General features: G+C 42.9%; 2 protein-coding genes across 2 annotated transcripts in view; one reads left to right on the plus strand and one right to left on the minus strand.

Annotated features, from left to right (window-relative positions):
- Positions 1–767: 767 nt before the first annotated feature.
- On the minus strand, positions 768–20074 carry ALKBH2 (alkB homolog 2, alpha-ketoglutarate dependent dioxygenase). The gene is made up of 4 exons (XM_083146009.1): positions 19935–20074; positions 7767–8143; positions 6162–6360; positions 768–1530 (listed from the first exon to the last, which is right to left on the minus strand). The coding sequence occupies exons 2-4, from the start codon at positions 8032–8034 to the stop codon at positions 1221–1223; spliced, it is 777 nt and encodes a 258-aa protein (XP_083002135.1). The 5' UTR covers positions 8035–8143; positions 19935–20074; the 3' UTR covers positions 768–1220.
- The window catches only part of UNG (uracil DNA glycosylase), a 29778-nt gene continuing 26639 nt past the window's right edge, over positions 19580–22718 (plus strand). Inside the window, exons 1-2 of the mRNA XM_083145997.1 lie at positions 19580–19793; positions 20431–20643. Of these exons, the coding sequence (XP_083002123.1) occupies positions 19686–19793; positions 20431–20643 (321 nt within the window). The 5' untranslated portion in view covers positions 19580–19685. The remainder of the gene's footprint in view (positions 19794–20430; positions 20644–22718) is intronic.

Raw genomic sequence — 22718 nt, forward strand, 5'->3', positions numbered from 1 at the left:
TTAACCTCGATAAAACAACCGTACATTAGCTATATCTCCCGATGTTTCACCAATGTTTATTATCGGAATATGCGATTAGATTGCCCGATAAATATCACACGTTCCTGCTGAAATCCACAAGGGTAGCGAAACCTATATATTTTTGTTAGCTGCAGCGCCATTTTCTTTGAATAGCTTGTCTGAGGTGTGCTGCTGATAGTTTCCTCTCCGGGCTTCTCCTGGAGAGGAGACCTGAGAAGTAGGTTATCCTTATAATGTGGGTTTAACTAGCACATTTTGTGTGCATGTACATTTGCAATGTAAGGTTCACTATAAGTGCAGATCATGAGCCAGATTCAGTAATGCAAAAAAGCAAGCAATTTTGTGTCTGGAATTGCTATGTAAGGGAGCAAACATTTATCTTGTTCCTCAGCAGGTTAAATACCGGCTGCTTTTACATGTATTAAACAGAGGTCAGGCAGCTTTATTTTTACACCCAATTTCGATTTCAGCTTAAAAAATCCCTCCCAAAAAAATAGCCAACAAAAAAAATCTAACTCTCTGCACGTTACATCTGCCCCACATGCATGACAACATGGTTTTGTCCATTTGCGTAGCTGAATCAGGCCCTAAGTGTGAACCACACAGCACCTCATTTTGCCCCGTTACTGGAAGCACATTTTAAATACCCACCCCTCATGTGTTTATAAGGTTCATCAATGCTTGTTGTGGCTGGAACTTATCTACAATGCAAACTTATTTAAAACATAGATATTTGAAATTAATGATTAAACACTTTCAAACAATCTATTTCCAATGTACAGTAGAATCTCAGCAATAACTGAAAACTGTTTAGTAGATAGGAACACTCTCTACTTTAATATATTACATCAGGGTTAGACAAAACCAGAGCCACCTTTAGTTTTAATATGACCCACAATATGGATTTTGTGGCAAAGGGTTTTGTGGTTGCTGGCTATTATAGTGCTTGGGAGTAGCTCCATAACACGGTGCTGTATGTAGGACCACATAACCATTGTTTCACTGAGTGAGAGAGTGGCCCTGACTTCTGTAGTGGTGCTGGGCGGTAACTCTGTACACAGCAGTTATCATTTTAGTATACAGCTCTCAAAATGTACATCACAGAGATGGATGACTAAAGGCTGGTGTGATCAGTGCCATATAAAATCGCTGCTTGCCAATTGCTCATTGAAAAGTTTAGATTTTTATATGAATTGTGTTCATTTCCGGCTTTGTGGCACAATTTTGCGGAAGGTTAAATTAACGCGGGGGGCGATCACTTTTCTCCTCACTGGGAGACTGTGATACCAATAAACATTGGTTGGGAAATTCATCATCAGCAAGCTGCCATGGGCCAGTTCCACCTTTACAGGTTCTATGCGACGTACAGAACTCGCACACCGGGAGTCTTTGTGTCGGAAGACAAAATCCCTGCAAGCTCCAAAAGACACAGACGCTATAGGACTTTGTGGGACAAGCTCCTTCTCATCATCTCTGTGTTCACCGATGTGATCATTCCCATCTTTGTACCTTCCGAGATAAATATAGATTAAAAAAAATGAAAAGCTCAGTAAATTTTGCACAATTGTATTCAAAGTTATTTTAATCACAAATTACCATTAATGTATCTGCAAGAATTAGGCCCAACCAACAAGTGCTAGAAGATGTGTGACCAAACATAATTTTTCAGAGGCAATCAATTAAAAAAAGAAAACCCAACCTGGTTTTGCATAATTTTCCCTTAAAAACAGGGGGAAAGTAATCCGAAGAAACGGCACCAGTGTTCATGGGCAGCTTCACTCGGAACTACTAGACTCAGTACTAGATTACACAAGAAGAATTTTTGGTAGACAGCGCTCTACTGTGGGTAGTATTTACAAACAAATGCAAGGTCTTGAAAAAGACTATCCTAAGGTCGAAACACGTTGTTGGGTGCCACTTTACTGATGATTGTTTGTTACCGAGTCGTCCAATACGCCAGCAAACCGTGAGTGAGCTTCCCGGGTTTCTATCTGGCCACTTTTGGTTTTCTGGCTGTGTATTACATCTGGCACCGGTTTTTATGTCATTTTTATAATAAAAGAAAACTTTATTGAATGGAGCTGGATTGAGAAACGTTTATGTAAAGAAACCTTGATGTGAGTACCACCATCTCTTTACATGTAAGCGACACGTAAGCATTCCTGACCAGATTGACACAAAGGGATTCCCTAAAAGAAACCTTTATATATGGGGTATTAACCCGTTTTATGTAAGCAGAGTGTAAGCATTCTGAATATCCCGTTGATGCACGAGGTGATCCTATAAAATAAATCTACCACCTTCACACCTGTTACATAGAAGACCATATCCATTCTTTTTGGTCCAGTAGGATTTCCATATTTGTATAGACTGTGTATTTGGGACTACTATACTATGTTTGTTTCCATTTTATTTGCATGTCACCGTATGAAATAACTTTGGGAAAGAAGCAGTCCAAGATCGACACCTGGTAAAATACATTCCATTTGTTTGTAAATACTACCCACAGTAGAGCGCTATCCTCCAAAAATTCTTCTTGTATATGTTTTTGTTTTGACCAGGTTGATAACTCCTGGTAGAGGAGGTCAGCTGCACTTTAAATTGCGCACCAGAAATTCAACCCATTTACCTGTTCAATAGTAGATTATGCCTGGGACATTAACTTGTGCACACTAAGAACTGCCTGTCCAGTCCAACTCAGCCGCTACTAGTTTATTTTTAGCCATTTTTAGTATCCCAATAACCTTTTTTGTTGTGCATTGTGTGAATTTTAATGTAACTTTTTTCTTTCATATTTTAAGTAATAAATTGTACGTCATTTATTTACTTTTTTATGCATAACCTTGGATGAGCCTACATTGGAAATAAGGAAACTCCAAATCTGCATAAAGCTGATTGAGTTGAGTGCATATTATTTGTATTTAACGGGTGTGAAGAAGAGCTAGGAAATCCTTTTTTTTTTGCACTTTACTATTAGCAGCTGTGTATGTGCGCAATTTTTGGGATATCTGAGCTTACATTGTTTTCCAGGTCTGCCATTTTGCAGGCTATTAGTTACCAAAGTAAATTTGTGGGCTACCGTCTGAAACACCTGACATCTGCAGTAACAGTATGCCCTAATATTTATAGGGGGTGCCAAGCTTTTACTCATGAAAAAGTAGTCCCTGCAGGTGTGTTAGTACATTTGGGTGATCATTCAGTTCTTACTGCCGCAAATAGTGGCGACTAGAAATTCTAATTATTACGGTAATTACAATTATCAATTAGATTATAATTATGTAGGACCTGTAATATATATGTCCATAGATCTCTTAATTATGTATCTTTATAGGAGGAATAATAAAAAGAACAAGGATTTACATTTAGTAATAGAGAGCTTTTCAAAGCCAACGGTTATTTGCATTTTATATGCAAAATGGGAAATAAACAAAACAAAGAAGAGATGTACAAACAATTTGCCTGAATTGAAGACTAAAGCAGCCCATACACGCTGCTTTGTGGGCGTGCTGTACTAGCACGGATCACATTGCATTGCATGTGCATCCGTTGTGCATGCAATGTGATGAAACCTAAGTACAAAAAGTATGTGCAAGCAAAGGTTTCATCACATTGCATTGCATGCACAACGGATGCACATGCAATGCAATGTGATCCGTGCTAGTACAGCACGGAAAGCACTCCCTCATAGCAGCATGTATGGGCTGCTTAAAGACTACAGGGTGATGCTGAGTGTGAGCACCACCCTGTAGGCTTTAGGGGTGATGCTGCCTCTGTGCTAAGTGAGGAGCTTAAGCACAGATCTCTCAGCACACATGCAATGCACCCACGATGTGTGCTGAGCAGTATGGTCTATCTCTGCAGGCACTAGCGACACACAGGACCACGCGTCACCATGCTATGGGGCATACACACTATGATCCATTCTTCATTTCTAAGCGATCTAGTCAGATCACTTAGAAATGGGGCTTAAATCACCCTGTTTATATGCCCCATAAAACATATGTAATACCCTTTTGTCAGGGTACCTGTTCCCTCCCCGATCTGGATCGTTTGGTTGACCATCAAGAGATTGACCATTATTGGTCGATACATGAAAAATGGACAACATGCATTAGGTCAACATGGACAGCGTATTAGTGTACAGTGCTGCTGTGCTTGCCATGCTTTGGGCACAGTGCCTCACTGCACTCGGCCCACTATTATGCCTACTGGGGTGTAAAAGTATGAACAAGTCATAACAAATCATGAAAAACTCATGACAACCATTTAATCATGTCAACCAATAGTGTTCGACCTATTACCTGACAAACTAACAACCACATATCCACCCTGCACATGTTGTGTGATGCAATTTTAAGTCCCAGCATCTTGGAAATTAAAGTACAGATGCACTGACTGGTGCAGTACACCTTGAATAGATTATATATATATATATATATATATTCACAGTGTCCCTTGTAGAGAAACCGGCACCAGTCCAAGTAAATTCAATCCAATTTAATCTTTTTCAAAAGATATCATATCCTCATAGCAACGAGGTAGTAGTAGACACCCAACAGGCTATACATTACATATTACGCCAGACAAGAAACATCATCAGGATGATGTTTCTTGTCTGGCGTAATATGTAATGTATAGCCTGTTGGGTGTCTACTACTACCTCGTTGCTATGAGGATATGATATCTTTTGAAAAAGATTAAATTGGATTGAATTTACTTGGACTGGTGCCGGTTTCTCTACAAGGGACACTGTGAATATCTTATTGGTTTACCGTGCACAGTCAAAATCACCATTTGTGAAGTGTTGTGCGATTTACATCTGCTACTATATATATATATATATATATATATATATATCTCTCTATGTTTGCTCACTTCTGCCACCTTCAGTTTGCTAAATAAGGTGATTCTATAACTTAATAAATGATAAATGTTGTTTACCTAGTAATTATATGTGCATTACTGCTGTATTATAACAGTGCAGCCACTGTCACTTTCAGTGTTCATGCTGCCTGGCTTTCAGCTTTGAATTCTGCATTAATATATATTAGAGTACACTTTACTTTATTGGCTACAGACTTGCTAGTGAAGGTGGTTCAAACTGTATTTAATGTGACATTCCATCTTCTTCACACACCACAAGCACTAGATCATACATGCCAGTTGTATACCCTTTGATACATGCACAGTATGAATGGCGAGTCCCTAAGTGCCCATAAACGGGTGTTTAGCAGCATTACAAGGGTATTAGCCTAGAGCACTTGGGACCTTTCATCAGAGTAGACCAGTGAAGAAGTGGCATTTATCAGGTATATGTTATACCCCGTTCTCACTGCCGCAAAAAAAACGTTTTTTTTCCAGGGCAAGTAGTAATTTCAAGTGTCATATCTCAGTGTGAGTGAAATTCCCAGGTGTAATGCCCCTGTAATTGCACACCAGTGTGAACAGGCACGAGCCAGGTTTTTCACACAGGAAGTGAAAAAGCAAGCTGATTAGGGAATGAGATCAGGTGACATGTAAAGTCTATTTAATGATGCAGATGAGACATGGTGCACTGGAGGGACGAGGACTGGAGCTGCTGACTGTGAGTAGAGAGGAGGAAATAAAGAAGCAAGTGACTGGCACTGCCAAAGATTCAACAGTGTATTACAACCTTCCAAAAATACTATCTGCCTGTGGCATCCATAAAACCCAGCAACAGGTTGTGAACAAACTTAAAGCACTTTGTAAGAAGTACTCCAAGGTGCATGATCTCAAGCGAAGGAAGAGTTGTGGTGCCCGTATGGCCAATCAAAGCTGCTCTTAGATTCCACTCACTTGTTGGCAGGGCAGACCCAGGAACCAGTGTGAAAGGGGCAGACCAGGGAATTTCCCAGGTTCAAAGTGCAGTGTGAAGGGGGTGAGCCGAGAGGATCTGTACCCTGACAAAAACCTGGGTTTTTGCAGAGAGGCAATGAGAACATGGTATTATATAATGATAGGTAAAGCTTAATACGATGGGTAACTTGTTCACCAGTACAATTCTTCATTGTTTCATCACCTTATACATCTCCCCCACAGTGGTGGTGCGTGCATAATTGACAAGTACAATTATTGGGAATAGATGCATAAAATCTGTGCTTAGTGTCAATGTACCGTACCTGTTAATAAGGACAAAGTTGAAAAAGTGTCCTGTAGCGGCTTTTACTCTCCCCCTTATAAGGTCCAGGACTGGAATCCAGGGCTTGGGGGACAAGGTGATGCCAGAAAATGTATACGTTAATCCTGCATCTCCGAAAGTCACCTGCTTTCTGGGAACAGTATGCCATTTTCCGAACACTTGAACTTTACTCATATCCCCTGTAAATACATAATTTACTTCCACAGTGACAGGATATTATGACAAACTAATGTACTTAAAATAATATAGATTTACTATTTTGCTAGAGAATCCAAGCACGATACTGTTATGCAAGGGAATAAAAATAGCTGCACAAAAAAAAATTTTAATTTTTATTTCTAATGCTATTATATAGCCTCCCAAAAGCAGAACAATACACATTAAAATTATGGAAAGAATTAGCTCAAGTTGGACCAATTCTTGTAACATGATATACAATAAATTCCTCAAAGTCTTTCTATAGAAAGTGATCTGTTTCTTTTTATTAATGAATAAACCTTGAACTTCCCAGTTTCTAGATCTGTGCTAAGAAATTTTTTTTTTTTTTTTAAATAGTACAGTCACCATTGCTCAAACTGTACACACGGAGTGATTTTAACTCACTTGCTAAGCGATCTGACTAGATTGTGCCTGCATGTGCTAAAGCGATGGAGAAGCGCGGTACTCTTCATCACCATGGAGTATACACAGAGTGATTTGTGCTTACTTTCTAGACCAGGGGCAGCCAACTCCAGTCCTTGAAAGCTACCAACAGATCACGTTTTCCAGGTCACCTCGCAGGTACACTCATTACTAACACATTTTCCTACAGGTGGAGCTATATACTTCACTTGTGATTCTGTGAGGAGACATGGAAAATGTTAACTGTTGGTAGCTCTGGAGGACTGTAGTTGGCTACCCCTGATCTAGACAGATGGCTTAGAAAATTCCCGCCGCCGGGGACCTGATGGAGTATACACACTTGCAGGTGAGGGTGAGTGGCGGCAGAGGGTCACTGCAGCATGGCCCTCATTAATGATCCGCTGAGATGTCTGTGCATGCTGTGTTAATGACCCTCAGAAGTGAGTATCAGCCATTGGGCAGGGGGTACACACTGGGCGATATAATGAATGATATCGCTCATTATATCATTTCGTGTGTACAGGGCTTAAAACCATTGTAATTGCATAAGCTTGGCCACAATATGCATAGTGGGCAAAATAGCGAGAAAAGGTTTTTGAAGGAAACCAGATGGCAAATATGATACTGTAAATATGACACTTTCCTATTCCTACAGAATGGCTGGGACTCTCTCAAATCACGCTACCCCCTTGGGTACCCCCCCATGAAGCGGCGATGACGCAAACCATGCTAAGTCACATCATTGTAGCCCTGCCCCCTGCTTTACAATGCCAGTACTGTGGGCACTGTAAAGGGAGGGCAGAATTACAATGATGCGATAGCATATTCACGCCCCCAGCCCACCTCCTCCACGCCCCTCTTCTGTGCGACCTTGCTGCTCCCTACTGGAGAGAGCAGCATTAAAGTAGGCAAGCCTCATATGGATACTTGACGACAAAGGTTACTATAAGCCAAAAAGAGTTACCTGAAAAATACACAATTTCCTTCTCTAGCTGCTGTAGGATCTCATTTGCTTCAGTCTTGTTGAACAGAGAAGTGTAATCACAGCTCAAGTTATCTGCCCGGATTCTCCTCCACACATAACTCTGTTCCAGTAACGGAGCAGCTACATCATGCCTACTCCTCTTCTTCATCATCAGATTTTCAGAACCACCAATGTCTGAGTGTCCTGCACAATCTTCTACATGATTCCTTTTGCATTTCATTGTTTTTTTTTTAACAAATTTGTCCATTGTCCATGAAACAAATCAATGTTCAATCTAGTTAACAGATGAATGTATTGTTGTGGTGAAATCCCAGAATACCGCTGTTAAGGTTGAATGATTATTTTGTTATGCGAACCTACAAAAAAATAAAAAAAAATTATTTGCATGTGAATTTATTATTTTACTGCATTATCAATATAAAAAAATATGCCAAGGTATAATAAGAATGGAAAGGTACAGGTATGTAGAGAATAATGAAGTGTATCCCTCATGAAATAATGGTTAAATCACATAGACTGTTAGGGAAAGGATTTGGAGACAACAATCCATAATTGCCTACTTTTGAAAACTAGTTTCAGGGAGATTATAGTTGGTAATATAATTTTGCACAGTGCCACTTTGAGGGAACGTGTCATGTTCCACCCAATGGCGTGTCTAGTTCCATATATGGACAGATTGTGAAAAGATATTGTGAACATGGCTCCTAGAATCGTGGGCATGTACTAATACATCTGAGAGGAATCTTGTAAAATTACTTATATCCAAATGTAGATGAGTCCCAAAGCAGTTAGTAAGAGCTACTATACTTGGTAAAGGAGGGGAGGTATCCTCCCTGTACCTGCACTGGAAGTCCCAGGTTTGTGTGCTTTATATTTTGTTAGAAATGGTGCCTTTGTATTGATGGTATTTTCCTGGGAGCTAAAAAATCTGAGGAACACGGAGGCGGGGAAACGCGTTATTGAGCTATTATTTTTCATCCTGAAATACAGGAGGACCTGCCCGTGATACCTGCATAAAGTTCTACATATTACCGGAGGATACTGTGATCTCTCCTAGAAGAAGGAGCCCAGGTTCCCAGGAAAATACCATCAATACAAAGGCACCATTTCTAACAAAATATAAAGCACACAAACCTGGGACTTCCAGTGCAGGTACAGGGAGGATACCTCCCCTCCTTTTTATTTTTATATTTTATTCGATTTTTTCTCCATACATTGAATTTTTCTTGTTTTATGTCAGGCCAGACAAAATATAGTGTGAGAAGGTTTCATGTATAGAGGAATACAGACATCCTCCACCCATCTCACAAGGAGAACCTATGATTGAAACCAAATAAACCTCTCAATCTCCATACAAGACTGTGGGAAAATAATATAAAACATTTTTTTGATGGCGGACTAAACCCCCCCCCCCTTTTTTTTTAGTCTTTTTCTCCAATTTTTATATTCTGATTTGTTTGTAACAATCTGATTTTTTAACACTGGCCAGTGTAATTTCTATTTAATAAATTTATATATTTATACATTGTTTCTAGCGCATTATATGTGTTTTTCTGTTTTGTTCTTGCATACCTAGGGAATAGGCAATTCCCTCACTCTATGCTGCTGGAACCCACTGCGCACATATACCAATATATTTATTGGGTACGTGTGCACAGTGGTGTATTTGGGTCTATACCCCAAACATCTTCAACCAAGATAGTGGTTTATTGAGTTTAGCGCCGATATCATTTTCTGTGTTTGTTATACTTGGTAAAGTGCTGGGAAATGGTGCAGATGATTCAATGTAAATGTAAAAGAGCAGGAAGAGATTATAAGCAATAGAATTAATAAAGCAGAGAAAATCCTAATAAATAGGAAAGTTAAAAAATTCCAAAGGGATACCAGAGAAAGCCAGATTGCCCCAAGTTTAGAAGGTACCACAAAAGATCAAACACAAGGAAACAAAAAGAAACCATTAAAAAGAAAGATAAAGACCATAGAAGGGAAGCAGTAGGAAATTTCAATAATTATAATAACCGAGGAAAAGATAGGCAGGATTAGAGAGGAGCGAGAAGAGAACACTCTCTTGAACATCTCCAGGATAAAAATAGTAATAGAACCCCGGTTCAAAGACCTAGAAACCATAGAGGGTATTATAGAAGAGAATATTTGACCCCACGAGAATATAAACCCCGCACCCCTATGAGAAGGAGACCTATCCCTATTGAGTATGAAAACTCACCAGTACCAACAAGAAATAGATTTTCTCCTTTAAAAAGGGTCGATTCTCCCTATCCTTTTTTAGGAAAAAGAAGGGGGACCTTCGACCACCAACTCCGAAAAAAATGAAGGGGGAAAAGGGGAGGTCTAATTAAACACAAAGAAAAAAAATCAAACAAAAAAGGAAAGAAAAACGACAGAGTAGAAAGAAAGTGATTCAAGATGTAAACACAATGGAAGATAAAATGACCGAAAAGTTAAAAATCTTCAACTTGAGTGATCACATTCTACTTGAAGAGAACCCTTTTAGAAAAGGGTCTTCATTTCTGCCCTTCAACCGGTATCAACCAATTTAACATATATGTGGACGTACAGAAATTCCTGAGGAAGATAACCTTAAAAAAATTCTTTGAACAAAAAAGGACAGTGCTAATATACTTGAGGAAATACAAACACCATTTAGACCGAAGTCTACATTTTACCCTGCCCACCTGAAAGGGTGTTTTATAGATACATTTGGCAGTCTAGTAATAGAGGACCTACAAAAATTAGGGGAAAAAATCAGACGTAAAAAATTTAAATCTATCATATAAAGAAAGATTAGCAATAAAAAAATTGACTGAGAAGGACAATTTGGTTATAAAACCAGCAGATAAGGGGGGGGGGGAGATAGTCATTTTTAATAAAATTGACTACGAAGCTGAAATCTATAAACAATTAGCTGAGCAAAATACTTATAAAAAAATTGAGAGGAGACCCAACCAAAAAATGTCCATGGCATTGAAAACTATACTCGATATATTTCATAAAAAAGGTACCTTATCGGATCGGGAATATAAATTTTTAAATATAGAGGATCCTATTATCCCAACTATTTATGTTTTACCCAAGGTACACAAAAACACCACGAAACCACCAGGGAGACAGATCATTTCGGGGGTCGAGTCTTTAACAGCAAATTTGTCATTATTTATAGATTCCTTCCTCCAACCCTTGGTCACCAAAAATCTCTCTCATGTAAAAGACACAACGGAGGTATTACAATTCTTGGAGGAATTCAGTTGGAGTAACGATCTGTTTTTGGTGACAGCAGATGTCAGTTCACTTTATACCATTATCGAACATAGTTATGGTATAGAGGCCACAAAAAAAGCCCTGTCAATCTCAGATCTAGATACGCATCTACAAGAGTTTTTAATCGAAGGCATTTCATTCATTTTAAACAATAATTACTTTGTTTTTAAAGGGGAGTTTTTTTATGCAGAAACGAGGTACGGCCATGGGCACCAGGTTCACCCCAAGTTACGCAAATCTTTTCATGGGAAGAAGAATTTGTGTATAACAATAATCCCTTTGGGGCGGGCCTGGTGTCATGGCAACGGTACATCGATGATATTTTATTCATTTGGAGAGGCGAGGAGGAAATTTTAAGAATTTTGTAATTACCTCAATGTCAATAATCGTAACATTGTTCTGACCTATGAAATCAGGGTACTCTACCTAGAACGGTGCCCGCAATTGGCATCGCGGGCATATAAAAAATGGGTGCGACGCGATGCCCGCGATTTTCCCATAGAGATCAATGTTAAAACTGTGATTGGACGCGATTTTACTGTTAAATGCCTCAATGCCCGCGATTTGGCCATAGGAAACAATGTTAAATGGGCCACAGAGCCCAAATAGTCACCGTCAAGTCTGAAATGGCCCCCACAATTGTTAACCCCACCCCACGATCAACGTGAACCCGAAGCGTGGCGAGCGCAGCGAGCCCGCGTCCTCCGACCTTTTCATACCCCCACTATCCACGTCGGCGTGGAGTTGAGAATAGAATAGTGTGGCGAGCGCAGCGAGCCCGAAGCGTGGCGAGCGGACGCGGATACCTTCACAGGTAAACGCGTCCCTTCGCGGGCTTCACAGGTGTCCGCGTCGCCATGGACACCTGGGAAGCCCGCGAGGGGACGCGTATAACTGTGAAGGTATCCGCTGCGCTCGCCACGCTTCGGGCTCGGTGGCTCGCCACACTATTCTATTCTTAACTCCACGCCGACGTGGATAGTGGGGGTATGAAAAGGTCGGAGGACGCGTACCGCTGCACTCGCCACGCTTCGGGTTGACGTTGATCGTGGGGTGGCGTTAACAATTGTGGGGGCCATTTCAGACTTGACGGTGACTATTTGGGCTCTGTGGCCCATTTTACATTGTTTCCTATGTAAAAATCGCGGCCATTGAGGCATTGAACACTAAAATCGCGTCCAATCTCACTTTTAACATTGATCCCTATGGGAAATCGCGGCCATCGCATCGCACCCGTTTTTTAGTGCATTCAATGGTCGCGATGGGCGCCGTTCTAGGTAAAGAGTACCGAAATCAGTGCACAGAGGGTGAGCTTTTTAGATCTGGAAATCTACGTCGAGGAAGGGAAAGTAAAAACAAAATTTTTTATCAAAGAGACAGATTCCAGATCATACATTAGAAATAGTTGTCATCAAGACACATGGCTCAACTCAATACCCATCGGGCAATTTAAGAGATTAAAGAGAAATTGCTCTGAACTTGATTTATATACAGCACAAGCAGATGAGATGAAAAATAACTTCTTATCCAGTGGGTATAAACAGCAAGACCTGGAAAAATCTATGTCAGTTGTTCAAAATATTGACAGAAAGGATCTTTTAAAGAAAAAAACACCAACAGGTTCAGCACAAACAGAAATGTTTAAGTGGTCGTTTATCAGATTTCACTACCCAACACACTAATGTCAAAACTATCTTTAAGAAACACTGGTCAATCATAAAAAAAGACCCAGTGATCGGCCACCTATTACCAGATGCACCAAAATGCATCTTTAGAAGGGCGCCCAATTTAAAATCCAAACTCACGAAAAGTTTGTGCCCCAGTTCACCCAAAAAGGACATCATACTCACTAAAGGCTTCTTTAGGTGTGGTTCATGTTTGGGGTGCAAATGTGTGGCTAATCCCTTTGGCGCTAAATTAACGGAATTATTAATTAATGGGCAAAAGTGCAATATTAAGGACTTTCTAACATGTCATTCGGTGAACATAATATATGTGATAGAGTGTACATGTGGAAAGTGCTATATTGGACGAACCAGCAGGTCCCTTAAAATCAGAATAGGGGAACACCTCTGAAACATAAAAAAGGGGGTGGAGTTACACGCACTATCTTTGCACTTTAAAGAAGAGCACCAATGTGACCCCAAATATATAAGAAATTTTGCAGCAGTGAAAAAAATCAGTTTGGGGGATAGAGGTGGGAATTTGGCCACAAAATTAGCTAGGAGTGAAATGAATATGATTTATCAATATAAAACATTAATACCTGGTGGCCTGAATAAGGACTTTGAATTAAAATGGTTCTTATAGGTCTTTTTATCATATTTATATTTTATGAATTTTTAATGCTCCCTCTAACAGCTTTTAATGTGTACTAGTGAATGAATTTTAATATGCCTTTTCTTTCTTTTATATCTCCGGGTCATTGCAATATTTACTTAAGCACTTTTTCCAAGGGTTTCCAATAAACATGGGACCTTATGGACAAAGTATCTGTGAACCGCATGAACATCCCCTTCAAAAAGCCGTGAAACGCACATCTAATACGGCATCCGGCGGTCATCATGCAAGGAAGAGAGTCCGCAGTGGAACGCAGACCACTTCCGGCATAGACATCAGTGAACCGCAAGAAAGTTCCGGTGATGATTCAAAACGGAACCAATCTGAAGGAGAATATCAGCCGGGAAGTGCATTCGCGGCTGGAACGCAATGGACTTCCGGCGCCACCGTCAGTGGAACGCAAGGAAGTTCCGGCGGACGGCGCCGGACAGAAGAAGCGCGCACACTACAATTGCGCTCACCTGAGAGGGGAGTGTGCTTTGCAAAAAAAGGATCGGGAATCCAGGGGGAAGGAGCAATGTTTAGATGTTAGAAATCCATGTCTGGCAATAGATCTGGTTTTTTTAATTGCATATATGGGTATAAATACCCAGGATTGGGGAGAAGTCCTTATGCCTTGATAAAGGACACATAAGTCTGAAACGCGTTGGCAGAGGGGACCTGTGGACACTGGACAATACACCAGGACTGGGAAAGTTACAGAAAGCATCCAGGGGCGCCTGTGGTTTTATCATCTTATGCGCTGTATGTCTGCTATTTATAGTGGACCATTCCATCCGGTGAGAGTCCATTGTTTACACCCATTTTTCAAAATGTATTGTTTTTAACCCATTAAAAACGTATTTCACCATTTTGGAAGTATATCTCTCTGGTTCTTCTATGTGGAGCGACTTGGAGACGATTGAAGTATCCATTGGAGTTACATCACTCCCTCAGACCCAAAGTGTGAATAGTCCACCATTGAATTAGTGGACCACAGCACGGGGTACGGTTTTCACCATATACATTTCTTGTGTGGTAGAAACTGCATTTGAAGATATCACACTATATGTGGGTTCTCTCCTTTCCATGTCATATGAATAAAACGTCAGAGACATCTAGGACGGAGTGGAATTGGGACACAGAAACACAGGGAGCGCTTGAGAACACTGTTGGTATTTTTTCTGTACTTGTATATCCCTAGTGTATTAGGTGATACACTTACCGGACAGTTTTTGAGCCTGCCCCCAAGCGCAGTGGTTTATCTCAAAAATTTCTTTGACATTGTAAATGTATCGGTCTCATTCCTTTTTTCCCCAAAAATGTAACAGTGTAATGTGGGCTAGGTGAAATGAGGGAGATTGCTAGACTAATGAGGGAGATTGCTGCCATTTCAGGGAGTCTCCTGCAGAATGCAGGAGGGTAGGCAATTATGCAACAATCCTTGTATTGCTACAACTCTTCAGTCCGGTGCAGGCTATTTATGAGGCATGTTTTCAAGTGAGTGTCTGGGGCCTTTGATTCGTGTGGTGATATCCATATTAGGAAAAAAGTACTCATCTGGGCGTAATAATAAATATCTGTATTTATACACACAGACACGCGCAACAGTAAATACATGGATATGGCATATGTTAGGTCACACCTTAGTCACTAGGCCCCTCCTGTTATATATCACACCTGAGATTGCTATTGGAACTGTGATTTGCAATCAGTTTATCAAACTGCAGTTAAATAATCTCATCACAGTATGAAAGAAAATAACATCATCTCAGAATAGCATTATGTATGGCTGTTATTGTGTGATCTGGTGGTTAAAGATGATTCTTCTGTGTATATGCTAGTTTCTGGATCACAAGCTCAGTATCAATTAACAGAACAGAAGTTATTTCTGAAGGTTTGTATTATTTATTAATTATTTCTTATATAGCGCATCATATTCCATTGTGCTTTACAATTGGAAACCGTGATAAAACAAACTGGGTAGAAACAAACTGACAGAGGTAGGAGGGCCCTGCTAGCAAGCTTACAATCTATAGGATCGTGCAGTCACACCAGAAGATGGCATTACACACCGGCTCCAAGCTCCAGAATCCACTGCATTCTGAAGCTCGGTACATATGGAAATGCAGCAAAAGTTTTTGCCCATTTTTTCAAGGTTAGTACACCCCGGCCAGTGTATGCTAAAATAGGAGTATGTTACATAGTTCATTTAAATGGCAAATAATAAAGCCTAATCAGGAACTGGATGCTACTTTCACCCTGAGGGACAAACACTAGCAAGTGGCCTCGGATTTCTTTTAGCACACATGGCCTTCTAAACAGGGCCAGTACTAGGGTGTTCGGCTCCCCCTGCAAACTATACATTTGCAGCCCTCCCATACTTTACAAAGAGACAACGTGTACCGAAGGCACACATTCCCCGTTACTTCTTTACTTTCACGGCGCCAGCTTGGCGCCGTGCGTCTGAGTCCCCTTGCGGGGCTCGCTTCGCTCGCCCACGCTGCGGGCTCGGTGGCTCGCTACACTCGCCACGCTATTTAAAATCAACTCCATGCCAACATGGATAGTGGAGGTATGAACTATCCATGTTGGCATGGCGTTAAGTTCCTTTATTTTACATAGTTTGTGGCGAGCGTACAAGCCGGAAGTAGCACGGCGCCATGAAAGTAAAGAAGTACCCATTCCCCCCCTCCCCCCCCCAAAAAAGGGGGGGGGGGGGGTTTAGTAGGGTGTTGTCTCTTATACACATAGGCCCTTATTCCGGTTCAATCCCAAAGGCAAATTCTTTTTCAAATGGACAGAAAAATGTGCACTGCAGGGGGGCGCAGATGTAACTTGACTGACACGGACAGCCTGCTCATCATTACAAGTTTGATGAGCAGCCTGGCAGAGTGTGGGCAGCGGTGGTAGTAGGCAGTGGGGTGGCAGGCCTGGCATCGGGAACAAAAATGTATTTTAAATGGCCGCAGCCAGCCAATCGAGCTGACAGCAGAGGAGGTGCATAGAAGAGCTCCTAAAGGACTTCCTGGGAGGCGGCAGCCATGCAAAAGAGCTTAAAAGGCTCTTCCCTCAGGGGAGGACACCGCAGAAAAAGAAGATGCAGTTTAATAAAATATTTTAAATGTTTTTTATTTTAAGATTTCCTTTACAGGAGGGCAATAGGTGGGCCTTAACTGCCCCACATGCTGGTACCTGTGGTTCTCTCAAGTACAAGCATGTAGTGCAGGCTTGCTCAGACATGTAGTTCTACTGTAAAGGCTTGTTACTTTTTTTTTTTTAAACCCTGCACCAACCGCGCAGAGCTCCTACTCTGTCCCCTGTATTTTGGAAACCAGGGCCGGCTCCAACCAGGGGGGTGGTGGATGCAGGTGCCTCACCAGCCACGGACCTCACGTCACTGTTACGCATTATGCAGAGCACTATAATGCCCCTTACACATAAGGGGCCTTATTTTGGTTCACTCTTTCTGACAAAATCTTTCTTAGATGGACAAAACCATGTGCACTGCAGGGGAGCATAAGCAAAATGTGCAGAGACAGTTAGATTTAGGTGGGGTTTTACTTCAAAGTGAGATCTATATTGAAGTGTAAAAATAAAGCAGCCAGTATTTTCCCTGCACAGAAACAAAATAACTCACCCAAATCTAATTCTCTCTGCACATGTTACATCTGTCCCCCTGCAGTGCACATGGTTTTGTCCATCTAAGAAGTATTTTGTCAGAAAGAGTGAACCAAAATAAGGCCCTAAGTCACAAACCATAATGCCCTAACACATTATGCCACACACTGTAATGCCCCCAGTATTCCGGTTTCTATACATACTGTCTGAAGTAGTGCTTATGATACATAATGCCTCCAAAAGTGCCAAGAGCAAGAGAGTGACACACTCTGGTAAGGAGGGAGAGAATATCAAGAAAGGAAAAGAAGGTTTCAGAGGCAGAGATGAAGGAGCAAGAGAGAGAGTTAAGGACCCCATACATTGCAGCGAGGGATGACAGCAGGGGAGGGGGCATAGCTGCATAGACAAACCAACAAAGGTGTGGATGGACAGAGCACTGTATGGGGAACAGGCGGACGCGTGGAGGGAAAGGAGGCACAGGCGGACGCGTGGAGGGAAAGACGCATTTCGGACTGGTAGAAAGGTAAACTTATGGTAACAGGATATTTCAGCTGCTTGTTTTGTAACGCGAGTTGCTACAGCAACCTGAATCATGCTTAAAATGAGTGTTCAGTTGAAAGACCGATAAGAATTGTGCACACAGGTGTCATTATATGGCAGTTAATAGACTATTACATAAGCTTAGCCTTTGCCTGTAATGTGCAGTAGAGCTAACACTGGAAAATACAACAGCTTAACTGCACAGTCACTTAAGGTGCCCATACATGGTACAATTATTGTATGCAATTTGGACTAGATCGCATCCCATACATTTTGCAATGCATTGAGATCTAATACAAAAGGTATGTGCATCACTTTTTAAGTGCACATCTTATCGCACCTGGCAATTATACCATGTATGGGCACCTTTACTGTAGGTCTGCACAATAAGTTGCATTACAATAAATAGCTTCACAACAAGAGCAGAGCAGTCAGTGCTGGCCGCATCATCCCCACACAGCCCTTGACACGGCAATCGACTCCTAGGAGACTCGAGAGCACAACTTCCTGGACATTGAGACAGCCAGTGATTGGGTGCAGGGGGAGCTGCGGGCCCTTGAAGCAGCCAGGGCCCATAGCAGCTGCACCCTCTGTAGATACTCCACATAGTACCAGCTGGCTGGTCTATAGTAGGGACGGAGATCGCATCACAATGTTTCCCAATCATCAATAGTTTTGAAATGATTGTATTGGTTTTTATCTTTCGCTCACGTAATCCCGACAGTTGCCATCAAAAGGCCCCAGCCCCTTTTGAGGGTGAACATACATACATATGTAGAAATATAGGGCGAGATGTACTAAAGGGAAAATGCGGTAAAACCCCCGTTTTACCGCATTTTCCTATGTACTAAAACCCGTTCGCCACGTCACCGCAGGGCAGGGTATCGCCACCTTTGGGTGGCGATACCCTATAGAAGCCTATGGGCTTCTTTTCGCCACCCGCCGCGTCGCCGCAACCCCGCCGCCTCGCCGACCCCCCTTCTCCCCCCTCCCTTGGGCTTACCTTCTTGCAGGTCCTCCTGGACCCCGGAAGGTAAGCCCTTCCTCCCCCTAGCAACGCAGCCGGACGTCCTTCCGGCTGCAGGGGGAGGAGGAAGCGCCGGGGACAGCTTGCTTAGCTGTCCCCGGCGTGAAAGCAGCAAAAGCCGGCTGGGAGGTGACGGAGCCCCCCCGCAGACCACAGTACAGGTATCGCGGGGGGGCTCCGTCACCGCATCGCGATGCCAGCCGCATATGTTAGTACATATGCGGCGGCATCGCGGCGGGGGGGGGGGGCGCGAAGGGCGGCGATGTATTTTAATACATCCCGCCCATAGTCCGGTAGACGACTGGTGAGTATAGATTGTGTTGCATCTGTTGTTGTGTTGTTTGTGCTCCTTCCCCTCCCCGGAGCGTTCCCCCACCCGAGTTACACCCGCTGTGTTCCACAAGTGGGTGTAACCAGTCTGAGGCCATTAGTGCCTGTGATGAGCATCCCCTCCCCCACCCAGGGAGATTCCCCTCCCGTTTCCCCCACAGGTGCCGTCGCATCGGAAGCCAGTGGAGCAAGAGGGAAGTACCGGGACCATTATCGGCCCGAAGGTGAGAGACGGGGTGCAGCGAGGCGAGTACGCGCAGTGAGCGTCAGCATAGGCCACGCCCTCGTGCCTCTTACACATACATATGTAAATTAAATAGTTAGTTACCATCGCATCAAAAGAAATTAATGGAAGAAGCCCAGCCATCATTTGATGGTGGGCTTCCAATGCCCATCCATTTCCTTGTCCACTGATTAAACGGTGTGGAAAAAGTTTGGGAACCCCTGCCCTAGTCTATAGATGTGAACTGTAATAGGGATCATGAGAACCAGTGCTTGGGGAGATGTATACATTTGAGAGGAATAAAAAGTTTACTCATAGCAGCCATTCAGCGTCTACAACTTATTATTTTTCTAGCACAACTTGTAAAATGACACTTGGGAGCGGATTGGTTGGTATCTGAGCCTTCTCTATGACAATCTCCTATCAGTAACCATGGCAGCGAGTCCCCACCCCGCCCCGAGAAGACAGAACGACTTTTGGCGCCAGTGCTCCCGTCAGTCGAGTCCCGTAGTATATAGTCGCGCCGGTGACCGTCACACTGAGCTCCTGCAGGCGAGGAAACATGATCGGACAGAAAACTATCAACTCGTTTTTCACTCCGGTCTCCAGAAAGAGGGCGAGCCCGGTCTCTCCCCACACATGGGCCGGAGCAGAGGGGGACAGCGGAGAGGTACAGCCTGGCTAGCATGGGGCAATCACCCGATGCCGCTATCTGGGTTGTAGCAGGGGAGGGGGCTGCCTGTCTGTGTTGCACCACCACGGCGTGTATACAGAGGGTATTACTCCATCAGCACACTGAGAGACCTATTACCTTCTATCCCGCAGCGCGGAGACACCGGGTTGGAGCAGGCTGCGTGTATGAGCGTAGCCTTCCTGCTGTATAGCGGGGGATAAGGCGACCCAGCCATTCATTCACTGCCCGGGCTCTGCAACGTTTTCTCCATGTTTCTTCTCCCCGCCCCAATTAAATTGTCCCGGCCTTGAGAGCCAATCACTGCTCCGGCTGCGACCAGAGGGCGGTGACAATACCACCTTTTTTTGCCGCGAAAATACAGCGTGTGTGGCTGCTGCTATTACTGCGTACGGCCACACGGGGGAGCGACGCCGCTGGTGTACTTACTACTCGCAGCACCTCGTTTGTACAGTTCTCCTGTTTTGTGTATATATATGTGCATGAATATATACATCGGCTTGTCTAAATCAGAATGGTCCTATCCCTCATATGTAACATGAGGGGTGCGCAGGCTCACATGTTAGCTAGCAAGATTAGGTATGTAATCCGCCCGTACTCTGCTTGTGATCCTCAGACTACCCCTGTGAAAAAGAGCAGGCCGCCAGAGGATGGGGGTGACAGCCGAAGCCTGGTGTCTCCTCCTTTAAGCCCCGAACAGCTCGATCGTATACAGAAGAATAAAGCAGCAGCGCTACAGAAACTTGCAGCCCGTTATGCCCCAGATGGGTTTGGAGAGAGCTGGAGGCAGGAGCTGCTGGCAGAATTTGCCAAGCCCTACTTCCTCAAGGTAAAATCAGTTCACCGGGTGTACAGGTGTTTTTTATTCTAAATTTGGCTAGTCCAGAAGTCACGAGGCTGAAGTTGGCTTCTTATTCGTCCAGCTTCTTTTTCGAGCTCCAGCTTCTTATTCGAGCTCCAGCTTCTTATTCAGAACAATCACTTTTACAAGGGTTAATGAATCATGGACCACAAATTTCACTGCAGAAATCAACACAGGGGGGTTGCCTACATATGACCCACTTGCCATTTCTTTTGACCAACAATGATTTGGGCAGAAAATGGGCACAAAAATGGGCATGGGTCCCAGATATCATTTTGAATAAGTAGCTGGTGTCCTGCAAGGGTTAAACAGCGTTGGTCAAAACATATTACACTGGAAACCCGCACAGGGGGGTCACTTACATATGACCCACTTGCCATTTCTTTTGACCAACAAGGATTTGGGCAGAAATAGGGCACTAAAGTGGGCATGGGTCCCAGAATCATCATTTTGAATAAGTAGCTGGTGTTCTGCAAGGGTTAAACAGCGTTGGTCAACAAATATTACACAAGAAACCCGCACAGGGGGGTCACTTACATATGACCCACTTGCCATTTCTTTTGACCAACAAGGATTTGGGCAGTAATAGGGCAGTAAAGTGGGCATAGGTCCCAGATGTCATCATTTTGAATAAGTAGCTGGTGTCCTGCAAGGGTTAAACAGCGTTGGTCAAAAAATGTTACACTGGAAACCCGCACAGGGGGGTCACTTACATATGATCCACTTGCCATTTCTTTTGACCAACAAGGATTTGGGCAGAAATAGGGCACTAAAGTAGGCATGGGTCCCAGAATCATCATATTGAATAAGTAGCTGGTGTTCTGCAAGGGTTAAACAGCGTTGGTCAACAAATATTACAATGGAAACCCGCACAGGGGGGTCACTTACATATGACCCACTTGCCATTTCTTTTGACCAACAAGGATTTGGGCAGTAATAGGGCAGTAAAGTGGGCATGGGTCACAGATGTCATTATTTTGAATAAGTAGCTAGTGTCCTGCAAGGGTTAAACAGTGTTGGTCAAAACATATTACACTTGAAACCCACACAGGGGGGTTGCCTACATATGACCCACTTGCAATTTCTTTTGACCAACAATGATTTGGGCACAAAAATGGGCATGGGTCCCAGAATCATCATTTTGAATAAGTAGCTGGTGTTCTGCAAGGGTTAAACAGCGTTGGTCAACAAATATTACACTGAAAACCCGCACTAGGGGGTCCCTTACATATGACCCACTTGCCATTTCTTTTGACCAACAAGGATTTGGGCAGAAATAGGGCACTGAAGTGGGCATGGGTCCCAGAATCATCATTTTGAATAAGTAGCTGGTGTTCTGCAAGGGTTAAACAGCGTTGTTCAACAAATATTACAATGGAAACCCGCACAGGGGGGTCACTTACATATGACCCACTTGCCATTTCTTTTGACCAACAAGGATTTGGGCAGAAATAGGGCACTAAAGTGGGCATAGGTCCCAGATGTCATCATTTTGAATAAGTAGCTGGTGTCCTGCAAGGGTTAAACAGCGTTGGTCAAAAAATGTTACACTGGAAACCCGCACAGGGTGGTCACTTACATATGACCCGCTTGCCATTTCTTTTGACATATGACCCGCTTGCCAATTCTTTTGACCAACAAGGATTTGGGCAGTAAAGTGGGCATGGGTCACAGATGTCATCATTTTGAATAAGTAGCTGGTGTCCTGCAAGGGTTACACAGCGTTGGTCAAAACATATTACACTTGAAACCCACACAGGGGGGTTGCCTACATATGACCCACTTGCAAATTCTTTTGACCAACAATGATTTGGGCAGAAAATGGGCACAAAAATGGGCATGGGTCCCAGAATCATCATTTTGAATAAGTAGCTGGTGTTCTGCAAGGGTTAAACAGCGTTGGTCAACAAATATTACACTGAAAACCCGCACTAGGGGGTCACTTACATATCACCCACTTGCCATTTCTTTTGACCAACAAGGATTTGGGCAGAAATAGGGCAGTAAAGTGGGCATACTGTAGGTCACAGATGTCATCATTT

This window comes from Crinia signifera, chromosome 1 (assembly GCF_055691185.1).
Source record: "Crinia signifera chromosome 1, ASM5569118v1, whole genome shotgun sequence".
In the NCBI taxonomy this organism is placed as follows: Eukaryota; Metazoa; Chordata; class Amphibia; order Anura; family Myobatrachidae; genus Crinia; species Crinia signifera.